This window comes from Lissotriton helveticus, chromosome 10, assembly GCF_964261635.1.
Source record: "Lissotriton helveticus chromosome 10, aLisHel1.1, whole genome shotgun sequence".
Lineage (NCBI taxonomy): Eukaryota > Metazoa > Chordata > Amphibia > Caudata > Salamandridae > Lissotriton > Lissotriton helveticus.
This window is the reverse complement of record NC_136071.1, coordinates 1,033,434,054-1,033,448,820: the sequence shown is the minus strand read 5'-3', so window position 1 is coordinate 1,033,448,820 and position 14,767 is coordinate 1,033,434,054. Positions and strand designations below refer to the sequence as shown.

The 14,767-nt window shown below is 41.6% G+C and overlaps 1 protein-coding gene across 1 annotated transcript in view; it reads right to left on the bottom strand.

The window, feature by feature from the left end:
- Positions 1–1,026: 1,026 nt before the first annotated feature.
- LOC144784743 (serum paraoxonase/arylesterase 2-like) overlaps positions 1,027–14,767 on the bottom strand; it is a 448,276-nt gene continuing 434,535 nt past the window's right edge. The window contains exon 9 of the mRNA XM_078663731.1: positions 1,027–2,665. Coding sequence (XP_078519857.1) covers positions 2,504–2,665 — 162 coding nt within the window. The 3' untranslated portion in view covers positions 1,027–2,503. The remainder of the gene's footprint in view (positions 2,666–14,767) is intronic.

Sequence of the window (14,767 nt, the reverse complement as noted above, 5' to 3'; positions counted from 1 at the left end):
TAATTTTAATAAAAATTGTAATTAATTTTAATTAATTAATATAATGAAATTAATTTAATTTAAATATTTTTAAAATTGTAATTAAATTAAATTAATTAAAATAATGTATTTAATTTAATTAATTTAATTAAAAAATGTAATTAATATAATATAATTAATTTAATTTAATAAATATATTTTAATTAATTTATAAATGGTAAATATAATTTAATTAGCCCTAAGCACAAACCCAACCCTGAACCCTAAAACACCCCTGTACCCCAAAACCCAAACCCTGCCCTGAAACCTAAAAACACCCCTGTACCCCAAAACCCAAACCCTGCCCTGAAACCTAAAAACAACCCTGTACCCCAAAACCCAAACCCTGCCCTAAAACCTAAAAACAGCCCTGTACCCCAAAACCCAAACCCTGCCCTGAAACCTAAAAACACCCCTGTACCCCAAAACCCAAACCCTGCCCTGAAACCTAAAAACACCCCTGTACCCCAAAACCCAAACCCTGCCCTGAAACCTAAAAACACCCCTGTACCCCAAAACCCAAACCCTGCCCTGAAACCTAAAAACCCCCCTGTACCCCAAAACCAAAACCCTGCCCTGAAACCTAAAAACACCCCTGTAACCCAAAACCCAAACCCTGCCCTGAAACCTAAAAACACCCCTGTACCCCAAAACCCAAACCCTGCCCTAAAGCCTAAAAGCACCCCTTTACCCCAAAACCCAAACCCTACCCTAAAACCTAAAAACACCCCTGTACCCCAAAACCCAAACCCTGCCCTGAAACCTAAAAACACCCCTGTACCCCAAAACCCAAACCCTTTAATTATAATTAATATTAATTAAATTTATTAAATAAAAATTAAATACTTACCTATATTTACGATGTAATGCCATGCGTTGTAATAGCATCTGCTATGTAATGCCATGCATTGTAATGGCATCCGATGTAATGGATCCTGCGTTGTAAAAGTTCCGTTGTAATAGACTCCCGTTGTAAAAGTTGCGATGTAACGGTGCATCACCCAACGCATTAGGTAGCCTAAAACCCAAGTCTTGAATTTGCACTGAATCTGTAAAATGACTGCAATTAATGTGTTTGGTATTGTTTCCAGCAGCATGTTTAAAAAACATTTTTGTAGTACCCACACAGATTCAACATAATTTCTGTCTATCTGCATGTGGAGGATATCTTATCTCAGAGGAAGTGTGACGTCACATACGAAATGGCCCTGAAGTTTAGAGTAGGGTTTAGGGATTAGCTATAAAGTAAAATCCACCAATTGCCCACAGCCATGGTAACTTTGACATTGGCTGAATTTGTACTGGTTGGACTGCCACCAATCATAATTTTGTCTTTAATCCAGTGGCATATTAACCACATCTGCCACAAATTAATCAGGGGCTCACTGTAACTCCCACTGCGTTTTACTTGGTACCATCAATTTTGGTAATTAGATATAGTGCATAGTGTAATATTTACCAGGTACAATAGTATGGCAGCATTCTGAACACCTTAAAATGGTTAAAAACATAATTATGTATTTTCCCAGCAAGGAAAGTCAAAAACTTGAAACTGTGCTGTTTGTGCCTGTACAAATTCAACCAGATGTTACCTGACAAATTGGGTGGATGAAACTAGTGGGTACAATAAATACTGCAAATATTAGAATGTTGATTCAGGTGCATATTTGTGTTTGTGGCTGAATCAAGATTTGCAGGGCACTCAGAATTATAATGTAACATTTATAGGTCACAGGTATGTTTTCATGTGAGGTTCTGAATTGTTAGGAAAATGTTGATTATAATATTAAACATCCCTACACAAAATGAGGATAGGTCATGTCACCTCAATGGTCTACCTCCTTGCAAAGACACTACTCTGCCTGTATCTTTGTACTGGCAAATACATGAAAATATTTTGATCATGTATATACAAAACATGATGACCTAGACTTTAATAATTGTTACTAGATAATTATTCGCAGCATTCATGTAATTCATCAGGCATTGAGTCTGATGATGCATTGAGTAGCTATGAAATTGCAACCCAAATATAACAAATCTTTACTAAATCATCGAGTAACCAGTTCAATAAAAGGTCTTTCGCCCAGCTAATAGCATAGTTCTAGTAAATGTGAACATAGAGACCTTGTCCATGTCATGGAAGATGTCCAGTGCAACCCATTGCAATCATGTCGGCTGTGTATGTCTGGCCCATTATACTCATATCAAAGGTCCTATCTAGGTTCGAGGGATGCTCTAGTGCAAATCATAGAAGAGGTCTACGATGGTTCATTGCAGATATCTGGAAAACTCACACTAGATATCTCATCCAAGCCACAACATGGGTTTATAGTCCAGTTCAGGGCAAAGGTCTGGTAGAGGTCCCAGCAGAGGTGCATTCTGGGTCACATCCGTTTGAGCTCACAGCAGAAGTCTAGTCTGGGGTACATTTGTGGTGTTGTTCATGGTTCGGTAGAGGTCTTCTTCAGGGCATAGTAGCAGTTTATTCCAGGTCACAGTAAATTGCTTTGTGGAACACTGTGCCCACAACTAGCCTCCCATCATGGACACAGGCCACTGAAGATCCCTGCAGCTTGGAGCCATTATTGACATACACCTGAGTTAAAATGGGATTTTCAGAAAGAATATTCTGCAGCCGAATCACCTAAAAAAAGAAAATATTGAATTTAGGATGATTTGAGAGTCACATATGGTAAACCATTTTCTACATCAAGCAAAATATACCCCTTTCTATTTAGTTAGATTCTGCCTTCGATATGTCAGTCACATGTGATAATGCCAATATTGTAGTATGTTAGGTTTTTTCCAGTTGAAAGTTCTTTGGGTATACTTTGGGGTATATTTACAAGCCCCCATCGCCAACACAATCACTTTTAGTGATGTTGTGTTGGTGGTAGGGGCTTTGCTTTATTTACAAGGCAGCATTAACATTGCCTTGTAAATAAGGCACCCTTTCATGCTGTACTTAGCGTGAAAGGGACAGGCAATGGGTGTTGCGGTGCGCGTTCCACTGCAACACTGTTGCGGTGTGCGTTCCACTGCAACACCCATTGATTTTGACGCTGCCCCCTATTTACAAAGGTGTTGTAAATAGGAGGCAGCGCTTAAATGAAGTAGACTAAGAATGCTCCCCATTGACCTATATTTCTTTACCGATAATTAAATCTGGTATGGGTGTAAATACATGCGCAGAGTAACATAGTTACAACACACAAATACACATATTCATTGTTTGATTTTTATTTAATATTCTTACTAACTTGATAACCAATGCATTTAATGACATTTTCTTTTTAAGATAAAATATATTTTTTAAACAAACATTATTCCAGTTTTTATACAAAAATTAATACAAACATGTTGACCCCCTATTAAATAATAAATCTTGTATCAATCTCATTCATTACTCACAATCGTTCACAGTCAAACAAGACACATATACACATCTGGGTGTAGAGGAAACACAAAGATGTAAGAAGTTTCCAAAGACAGGATAGATAACTAAAACAATAAGGTCTGGACACAAACAAGGTCGACACGCGTTTCGGTGGGTTAACACACTACGTAAACCACCTACATCAGGACCTTGCCCAAATAGAATAAAGTGTCACACAGGCAATTGAAAGGGGGTACCTAAAGGACAACAATAATATATGTTTATCAACCCATACACTATGAAATATATACAAAATAGACACTTGATCAGACCAACTCCTTGTATAAAAGTGAAGAATCTGAAGAGATTACCAAGCTGGACAACACATCCGTGATAGTGCTGCTATTATATACAAACTCAATTTTCATCTATGTGAGCTCGGAATTTTCCTTGGGACCTCTCTTATTCACTGAGAGGGGTTCCAAGTAGTAAAAAAAAAAAGAAGAAGAAACTAGATTATAGAAATCATTAACACCCTAGTGTACCATGCAAAATTAATAAAGATGAATATAGATTCCATCATGCTATGCCTGTAAGATTCCCAAGGTGTGCTTTCACATATCAGTGCCTATATTTTGCGGGTCGAGTAAGGGCTCATCTTACAAGTTTCCTGTGGAATAGATCCAAACTCTCAAGCAATGCGCAGGTTTGGATAGAACTTGGGACAGCAGTGCCTATTTCACATATGGCTGGCAATCCACTTAACTTTCTATAAGGGATAAAATAATAGGTAATATATCAAATCGAACTAATCTACCTAAAGAATATATTCTAAATATGAAAGTTTTATTGCAGCCTTACCCTGTGATTTAGTATGTATACTAGCTTCAAGATTTCTTATCCATATAGATGAAGGGCCACAGAAAGGATATATATAGATATTCTAAAGGAAAAGATATATATGAATATAAAATCTCCTCGTTATGTTGCGAATACCTGCAATCATATGGACGAATGAACTCTTATGTTCACATAGACTCATACACGTAAAGGATTGCCTCTGTATACTTTATAGGCTCAATATGGGGAACATTCTGAGCCACAGTGAAGAAATTTGTTCCCACGATGTGACCAAGCAGGCTCAACTGAGAGTGCCTTTAATGGATATTTCAACAGAGGAAACAGGCAATGGAAAAAATTGATGGCATGTAGATATCTACCACCATGGCAGCTCCCTGTAAGAAAGGGCTATCAGTAACTAATAACTTGTCATGCGCAAGCCATCAATGGGCTAAAAAAACATGAATATTCCTGGTCTAAGGCCAGGTTGCCGTGCTTCCCAATATTTACAAATCAAACTTGTTTAGTGCACGTATTCAAGTCTTCAGACAGAAGCGCATGCTCTGTAAGATCTTCCGCTGGATCCCCACCGAAACCAGGAAGACAGTCACCCAGGCACTCGTCACCAGCCGACTGGACTACGGGAACACCCTCTATGCGGGAACCACGGCCAAACTACAGAAAAGACTCCAGCGCATACAGAACGCCTCCGCCCGACTCATCCTGGACATCCCTCGCCACAGCCACATCTCGACCCACCTGAGAGACCTGCACTGGCTCCCCGTCAACAAGAGGATCACGTTCAGACTCCTCACCCACGCACACAAGGCTCTCCACGACATGGGCCCGAAGTACCACAACAGACGCCTCACCGTCTACACACCCACCCGCCAGCTACGACTGGCCAGCCTCGCCCTCGCCGCCGTACCACACATTCGCAGAGCCACCGCTGGAGGAAGATCCTTCTCCTACCTGGCGGCCAAGACATGGAACTCCCTCCCCATCCACCTACAGCTGACCCAGGACCACCTCTCCTTCAGGAAGCAACTCAAGACCTAGCTTTTCGAGCAGTAACAGACCCCTCCCCCAGCGCCTTGAGACCCTACCGGGTGAGTAGCGCGCTTTACAAATTGATGATTGATTGATTGATTGATTGATTGATTGAGTCGTGAAAAAAAGATACATGTCTAGGCCTGACGGTATGTTTTACAAAATTATCTTTAGTAGATGCTGATCATACTAATTTAAACAAATACTCGAAGAAGAGATTATATCTACGTTTAACAGTCTGTTATACATCATTTTCTGCAATGAATGACAAGCATACCACGTGAGGTAACAAGCGAGCCCTATACCCTCTGTCTGTTGGTAAAGGGAACCATTCACACTAACACAATCCTAGGCTGGCTACTCTCCTAGGTTTGCGATAACGCCTCATTTGAGGCTCCGCGTAATGTAATGTAATGTAATGTAATGAGCACTTGTATAGCGCAGCTGCCACCCAACGGGTATCCTGGCGCTTGTACTACCACTCAATCACTGTGTGTATCTAATCAGAGTTATGTAAGGATTTAATCTCTAGGAAACAGTCTAGTTTTCAACTCCTTCCTGTAACGTGACAGAATGTTCATTTGTCTAAGCTCAAGAGGCAGAGCATTCCAGAGTCTGGATGCTGTAGAGCTAAAAGACCTGCCACCCATTCGAACTTTATTTACATGGGGGATACAAACCAAGCTGGCAGAGGAAGAACGCAGGCATCTAGCAGGAGAATACCATAAAAATTTCCTCTGTAGCAGCTTAGGCCCTGTTTTATGTGCTGTCCTATGAACGATACAGAGTGCCTTAAATTGGACTCTTTGCACAATGGGCAGCCAATGTAGATCCTTTAGGGCCAGTGAAGCAGAGGCTCTGCGTGGTCGTCTCAACGCAAGTTTAGCCGCCATAATATGTACCCTTTGCAATTTTTTCATCAGGGAAGCTGGGGCACCCATAAGAAGTGCATTGCAGTAGTCTACTCTGTTTAGAACAATACTCTGTACCACTTGGGGTCTAGCTGAAACAGGTAAAAACTGGAGTATTTTCCGGAGAGCTCGAAGCAAAGAAAAACAGGTGTTCACAGTTTTATTTACTTGAGAGTCCAGTTGTAGATTACTGTCTATTAACACTCCTAGGTTGCACACTGTCTTAACGGGCAGTGGAGGATTGTTAGCAGGGACTGGCCAGAAATCTATCTGGGAGAGATCGAGGGATTTTACCTGCAGCACAGCAGAGTACTTCAGTCTTATCCCTGTTAAATTGTAATGAGTTCTCTCTCAGTCATTTTGCTGTTTTACGCATACAGCTGTGGAATTTCTCCAGAGGCACTGCTTTATTGCCCTCAAAGGAGAAGACGAGCTGAGTGTTGTCCGCATAATTTATGACATCAATGCCAAAGGATTTTATCAGTACGATAAGTGGGCAAAGATAGAGGTTTAAGAGAATTGGGCTTCCATCTAGTTCAGCACGATCTAGCTGGAGTGGGATCCACCATTAAATATGTTCTTACTCATGCACAGAGGCGCACGCCTTGTTGTACGTCAACACGTCGGGCGTTGCTATGAGCAAAACCACTACGGATTTGAAGTTAAGGCCTATGCCACCTTACTATAGTGTCAGACATTGTAAAAAAAAAGGTAACTAAAACTAATGCTTTTACCAGATTGAGTTCCGTTCGATGATCGAAATTCGCAGAACTTTATTACCTGTTTTAAAATACCCTATACTGATACAAGGCCTGCAATGTGCGTAGTGGGCAACAACCAGAAGGCTACTTCCTATTGTATTCCAAATGGTACAAGGCCAGATAGAGGCAATTTGGCCAAAGTACACACTATAACGAGCACTAAAAGTTAACGCAATTTTACCCGAGACACTCAAATAAGTATTGGAATATGGGTGTCTTGATAGAAAATCACTGCTTTTGATTAGCGCCATCTTGGATTGGCTAAAGTTATGGTATGCCCATACACAATTAGCTCGGAAAATGTAATGCAAACTGTTATATATGTGTCAAACTCTGGTGGGTTATACATGGCTCATGGGCTCAAGCTCCCATGGTGATCGTTTAGAAACTAAATATACAAGTTTTTTGCAAAATATATAGGCAACAAATTAAAAACTATATTTCCAAATCCAGCAGCAGGAGATTCACTACTTCTGATTAGCACCATCTTGAATTGGCTAAAGTTATGGTGTGCCCATATACAATTGGCTAGAAAATAGTAATAAGAGCTGTAATATATATATGTCAAGCTACGGTGGATTAAACATTACTCATGAGTTGAAGCTCCCATGGTAATAGTTCAGAAACTACTTGTATAGGTTTTTTACAGAATATGTAGATGAACAATTGAAACCAATATATACAAGCACAGCTGCAGGAGGTTGCCAACAATTATCAGCTAGTGAACAATTAGCAGGAACAAACTGGGAACTTGTAAATGGTTACAACACAGCCTACAATGGATCATATGTAGAAACTCTTTGCTATGTCTATAATTCATAGAGGTGACACATAAGAGAAAGAAATGCTAAGGGTTAGCAGAAAGAATATATGGTCCATTATATGCAATAAGATGTCAGAACTATAGGTAACGATTTGTAATGTTCCAAATAATTTCCTCATTTAGTCCCTCCTTTACACTATTGAGGGTAAAAATCCAAAAGGTGTCCCTCCTTTTGCGGATTATTTCAGCAGACAAACTTAACTTTGGTTTGACCTTTTCAAGGATACACCAGCATGTATAATTTTCCCAATGGTGCATTTCTAGACAGTGTGCAACGATCGGAGCTGTGGATTTTTTTGTACGGATAGCCGATTTGAGCTCACTGTATCTAGTACGAAACTCACTGCTTGTTTCTCCTATGTAGACCAGCTTGCACGGATACAGGATGATGTATATGATATTTTGACTCCTGCAATTACTAAGATCTCTAAGTTTGATGTTTTTCCCCTTATATGTAAGGGTGCTCGTGACCATAGCCACATCTGTGATTCCCTAATATAGGGGGTGAGCCTGGGAGAGTGGTCTGCTGGTAAGTGTTACAGGCTTCTTGTCTTGTGTGTACAAGCATATATCTCGGAGATTTTTGTTTCTCCTGTAGGCTACTAAGGTTGGTTTTAGTTCTTCATCTTCGTTTGCATCAAGGATTTTCCAATTCTTGGTTATAATATTCTTGATTTTGTAATTTAACTGAGAATGATTAATAACACATACTACTTGGTCTTGTGACGCACAGGTATTACCCTGTAATAGAGCATCTTGATTGTTTTATTTTGCCCTTTTAAAGGCCGTCTTAACCAATCGACGAGGATAACCTCAGGCTAGGAGACTTTTTTTAAAGCATCCCGAAGGGTATGGAAATCATTAATATTGGTACAGCTGCAACGTACACGCAAATATTCCCCAGAAGGAGTTGAATCCTTTTGACACGAGGGGTGGAAACTTTGGTGCTGGAGGATGGTATTCTTTGCCGTAGGTTTTCTAAAAAAACTCACTTGTAACACTTCATCTGAGCCACGGACCACTATGTCTAGGAATTCACTTCCGTAGAGCTACAATTAGCTGTAAACCTCAAATTACTGTCGCTGGCATGAAGCCAGGAGATGTATTCCAGTAAAGTATCATTGTCTCCTCTCCATATAAGGAATATATCAGCAATGAAGCCCTTCCAGGTGCTTACATTTTCAAAAAATGGGGATGCTTAATTGAAGATATTCTTTAATTCCCATTCGCCCATATAGATATTCGCTAGGCTGGGCGCACAGGAAACCCCCATGCTGGTACCCTTGATCTGCTGGTATCCCAGGCCATTAAAGTCAAAAAAGTTGTTTGTTCGGACTATTCCCAAACATTCTAGTATGAAGGCATCTGGTCTTTCACCGAGAGTTCTACTGAGGAGTGTAGCCACAGCCTGTAATGACTGACATTGAGGAATGTTGGTGTACGAAGCCTCAATGTCAAGAGTTACCAAGATTTCATTGTTGTGGTCAAATGGCATGTCTTCAATTTTCTCAATGGTATCCCCTGTATCACCAATGTATGAGGCATAGTTCTTTGTAGGGGGTCATAAGAAGGTGTCAGCATATTTGGAAAGTGGTTCCATGCTAGATCCTATGGTGGAAATAATAGGACGTAGAGGAGGGTCTAGAATGTTTTTGTGAGTCTTGGGGACTCCGTAAAGTGCTGACACTGTAGGACAGTATTTATTCAGAAACAAGTACTCTTGTTGACAAATGTAACCCTGTTCTAAGGCCCTTTTGGTCATTTCTTGAATGCAGGTGTTTAATCTACCCCACTCCCTTGGATTAGATTTTTTGTAGTGCTTTTGAACTGACAGCATGGCGAGAATTTTGTCATTGTAGTTAGTTTTATTCATGACTACAATTCCCCCACCTTTGTCACGAGGTTTAATGATGATGTTTTTGTTGTTTTTAAGGCTGTTAAGAGATTGATAATCTTTAAGGGATAGATTGTGTTGTTTATATTGTGGATACTTGGTGATAAGTTGTATCTCTTTCAATACAGTTTTTTCTAATATATCTACCTTTGGTAAGGTAGGGGTAAAAATGGATGGCTGTTTACACTTAGATAGGTTTTCTTCACTATTCTCCAGGGATTTACGCATACAAAATTTCCGTAACTTAACCTTTCTAAAAAAGGAGAACATATCTTGATGTAGTTTAACCCCTTCCATGCTCATGACGAGCTCAGCTCGTCATGCAGTACACTGCTTGTGTGCTCATGACGAGCTGAGCTCGTCATGAACAATGGGATTCATCGATGATCAGCATGGGGGATGAATCTCAGTAGCATTGATGGTGTTAAACAAGTTAGGGCCAATGCTCGGAACAAAAGATAAGCCTCTACCTAATAATTTTGTCTCTTCCTGTGTTAAATTTTCTGATGAGAGATTAAAGATAGGCAGGGTATCATCTGTGTTAGTATATTGATGGACAGAACTGTGTATGTCCTCCAGTATTGCTGGTTGCGTGTTTTTAGATAGGGTTGCGGATGATGAGGGGACATTGGTTGTTGCTGGTCCCCCCTGTCTTTTCTCAACGTCTGTTTCTCCCGCGGTATTAGCCACGGTGTAAAAAAGGGGACTGTCCCCAGTAAGGTATTGATTCATTTGTCTGCCTCTGTTTGGTCTGTAATTGTACTGCATCTCATCTGTACCCTGGAAGTTATCTGTCTCAGAATCAGATGAATAAGTGTCTTAGAAATTAATAACTGCCCTTCTATTGTTTCTGCCATTATTTTGGTACGTAGTGCCCTGATTCCAGTCTTGGTAGTAGGATTTTTCTAGGTACGGGTACGCTTTGTCTTGTGTGTACCACCTCACATCCTTTCTTAATTTTTCAGATTTTCTATTAGTCAAGTAATCTTTAAGGTCTTTCATATCTGCACTCATTCTCTCCAGCCTTGCTTTAGCTTCATTAGGTGCTGTAGCGACCTTCAGTTTATCTTCTAATTCTGTTATTTCTTGACTCAATACTTTGCTGTTTCAATTATCAAGATCATCCAGTCCCTGGAGCAGCGGTTCGCATTGTGGGACCACCGCGTCAGGAATTTGCTATCTCGACAAATAGTGCTGGTACATTACGAACCCTTAGGCCTGATGGAATAACACCTGCTTGTAAGTACTCTAGCATATAGTGGGCATGTGGCTCCATTATTTTAATTTTTTTCTTAGATTCATTAGATTATTCCACTCAGAGTCATCTCCACTATGTGATGTAATGGGACCTCCGCTGGAGATAGCTAGTCCTATCAATATAGAGAAGTCCTCATCGGAGAACCCGAATGCTTTAAGCCCCTCCATGTTGATGAATACTAAAGGGAGGGGAAGGTGATACAACGCCAAAATTAAATCCAGGAAAAACCTGGTCTTAAACAGGCGAAAAGAGGAGAAATGCTTTATTTCTCCTCATTTTTGCTGTTTCTGTGTGTCTGTGTTGTGAAGCACACAAAGAAACAGCAAAACACCACCGATTGTTTATGTGCAGGAAGGTGTCTCTTCCTGCACATAAATAAAAAAAAATGTTGCAACTTCTATGTGTGCTGCATTAAAGTTGAAAAACGTAATTTAAAGAATGTTAATGTGCAGGAAGGGAGACCTTCCTGCACATAAACAATCTTTGCCTCAACGCAGACCCCCTTGCACTATGGTGCCAAGGTGCCTGAGTTGGCACTAGGCTGCTAAATTTAGCGCCAGTGCATGGGGAAAGGCCATGCTCCGCCACTTCGGTGCAAATATGCCCCTTTATTTGTTACTAGAAAGATGGGAAATTTAAAAAGTGAAAAAAGTGATTGTTGCCCGGCTGATGGCCTTTATATCCCTAGCGTACAGTACCCCAGTTGGTCAGACAATTAGAATTAGTCATGTCTGATCTGGAGATGGACACTTGAATACATACCATCTTTCTTGGCACATAGTGACAGCCCCTGGAATCATTCAAATGCATAAAAGTGACCAAAATCCGGAATCGAAACAAAGTAAGAATATAAAAACCCCACATTTTGGGAGAACAAGTGCCCATTTCACAGCCTGCGATGTTGGCCCTAATATGCCACACAGGCTACCAAAACTGTTTTAAAGGAAAGGAACCAAAGAGATTAACCCCACCTTCAATCATTTTAATTTTTTTCTTTATTGATAATCATGCACTTTTATTATTACAGCAATGTGGACGGTGCTAGAATCGGGCCTTCCATTAAAATAGTGTGAAAACGCTATTCTAGTTTTTCCACTTTAATCAACTGGCATTATGTTACGTAGCCACATAGGCTCTTTACAAGTTGTGTTATTTTCCCAGGAGTGGTAACTCCAGGTGAACATGGGCTACTTCTGTTTCAGGGCACAGAATGATCAAGTCTGAAATCTTCAAACCTGACAATTCTGGGCCAGGAGTCAGCAGGCCTCTCATAGAATCTGAAGGGTCTGGGGCTGTGGCAAGCAGCATTTCATAGTCCCGGTCACTGCGTGCTCTGTAGTCCAAGAAGTACAGTTAATCTCCCCTTGGACAAGGACAAGGGTGCCCTTCATTCCTGCTCCCCCTTTGATGTTCACCCACTATGCTAGCTATTTGTAATCCAGTCTTGGTCCTGCTCTAGTTGTAAAGGTATAGCCTGTCCTGTCCAGTCCAGTCCAGATGGGAACACAGACGACACCAGACAAGTTTTGAGTTGCTTTGGCCTCAGCAGTGAGGTACAGCCTGAGTCCTGTGGTACAGTGAGCACAATTACAGTTGTAGTAGATACCCCAAGTATGATAGAAATAGCCAAACATGGTAACTGTGCTTAATATATCACAGACATACATTATACCTCACTGATGAGGCCCAAGTAGGTCTACAGTTGCATTTGCTTCAGTCTCTGCTTTCCAAGTTATTTGTGTGTGAACAGATTTTCACTGTTGCAACCCATGATGTACTTCCACTGCTGCTACATTTGCAGTACCTGTTATTTGCTTTCAATGCTCCAGAGTGTATTGTCCCTGCCGTGTGTAAAGGAATCTCCCACAGCAGCTGCTATTCCCATTGTTTTATGTGGTTAATCATGGTTTACATTTAATGTTTTGTTCGAGTAGGACAAGCACAACCGAAAATCACATTTGGCAATTTATTTTCAGGCATCCCTTCAATTCCAAAATCTTATGTTGGCAGTATTCAGCAGTGGCGACTCCTCCACTAAGGCTTTTCGCATCGAATCGCTCGTTGGGAAACGTGTCAGAGTCGGTCGGGAGGGCGGGTTCAGAATCGGATTCAGACAAATCGAATGCTGCTCGGAGCCTTTCCAGATGACAACGAAATTGACCCCTAAATGTTGGCGCGTCTAATACCAAGGCTGCGTAGTTTTGTATCGCCTTCATGGCTGTTTTATTTACTGTCAGATACTCCATGCTCCTTTATCTCATCCATGAAGGTGCCTGTTTTCTCCCTTTGCGAGGGGTTTCCGTCTGTCTCCTATTTCCTTCCCCTGTGTGTGTGCTTTTCGACTCTTGCTCATATCACTGTCAGATTAGGAAAAATAAGTGCCGTCCACAAAAATAAGCACCAGAGAACCCCACCATTTCAAATTAAGCACTAACTACAAGTAGCACTGCATGGTAGTTAAATCTAGTGCCACAACATGGAGTTAGAGCAAAAGAAGCAGTTCAGGCATATTTTTTTTTAATAAACGAATGTTGTATTCATTCGTAAGTAAAAGCATAGGTGTACTGGTGGGGCATTACCACCTGCGCGACGTTATCATACAGCTGCCAATCACACTGAGGCAGTGAACCACACCTTGTGCTGCTTTACGGGAAAAGATCATGTGCACTCTTAAACCCTTTTTTTTTTTGCCTCTGGCTGTGCCCGGCCAGAGGATGTAAAGCACTGACATCCAGGGGAGAGAGCTACCCCTAAATAGTCAGGATGACTCACTACATCCCTTCCCCACTTGGCTTTGAACCCTACAGCTGGACCTGGCTCACAAAGTGCTTGAACTTCTGGTTAGGCTTGGGGTATGGCCTAAGTTTATGCAGCTGATGGCATGAGCAGTCTGGCCCATCATACATTTTATTGACTCGTTGCGTCTCCATACAACGTCTCTCTCCAGTCAAAGGCTCCCCTGGAGTGCCCCCACACTGGGATTGGCTTTGCAGTCAGGAGAGTCATCGACATCTGAAGTCTCATCTTCCTCTAGTCTCTGCTGACCGGGCATGTCCAATTTCCTGAACAACAATACATTTCGGGGCAGATCAATGATGACTGGCGCATCTCCAGGGATGCGCCAGTCATCCTGCGCCGCTGCTCCGCCACCCATGGTGCGCCGCATTTACAATGCGGCGCACCATGGGGCAAAAACGGCACAGATGTGTGACGCATCTGTGCCGTAAAGGTGGCGCATTGCTGGAGCTGCGTCGCAAGCGCGACGCAGCTCCAGCAAGGCTCGGGGGTGCCCCATCTCCACAATGCTGCGTCAAGACCTACGCCTGCTTCAAGCAGGCGCAGGGTTTTAGCGCAGCATTGTCCTGAAAGTGACTGAGTGAAATCTTATAGATTTCACTCAGCCACTTTTAGGAGGCGTTCCTGCGCAGGAACGCCCCCCCCCCTGCGCAGGAACGCCTCCTATGGCGCAGGGCTTTACAACATGACGCATCTCCTAGATGCATCACGTTGTAAATAGGGCGCATTGTTTGCGCCGCCGTTGTGTCAAATAAAGTGACGCACCGGCGGCGCAAGGCCTTCATAAATCTGCCCCTTCAACTTTAATTTTGACTTAAGTTTTCCTCCCTGTTACACTTGACAGCCTTAGGGTGGTCTTCCCCCAACTTTATGCCTGCCTCCCTCCATTTTTCTGACATCATTTTTGCTGGCTTTAAGACTCTGCACACTTTACCACTGCTAACTAGTAATAAAGTGCTTGTGCTCTCTCTCCTTAACATGGTAATATAGGTCCATCACCAATTGGCATATTTAATTTTTAAGTCCCTAGTAAAGTG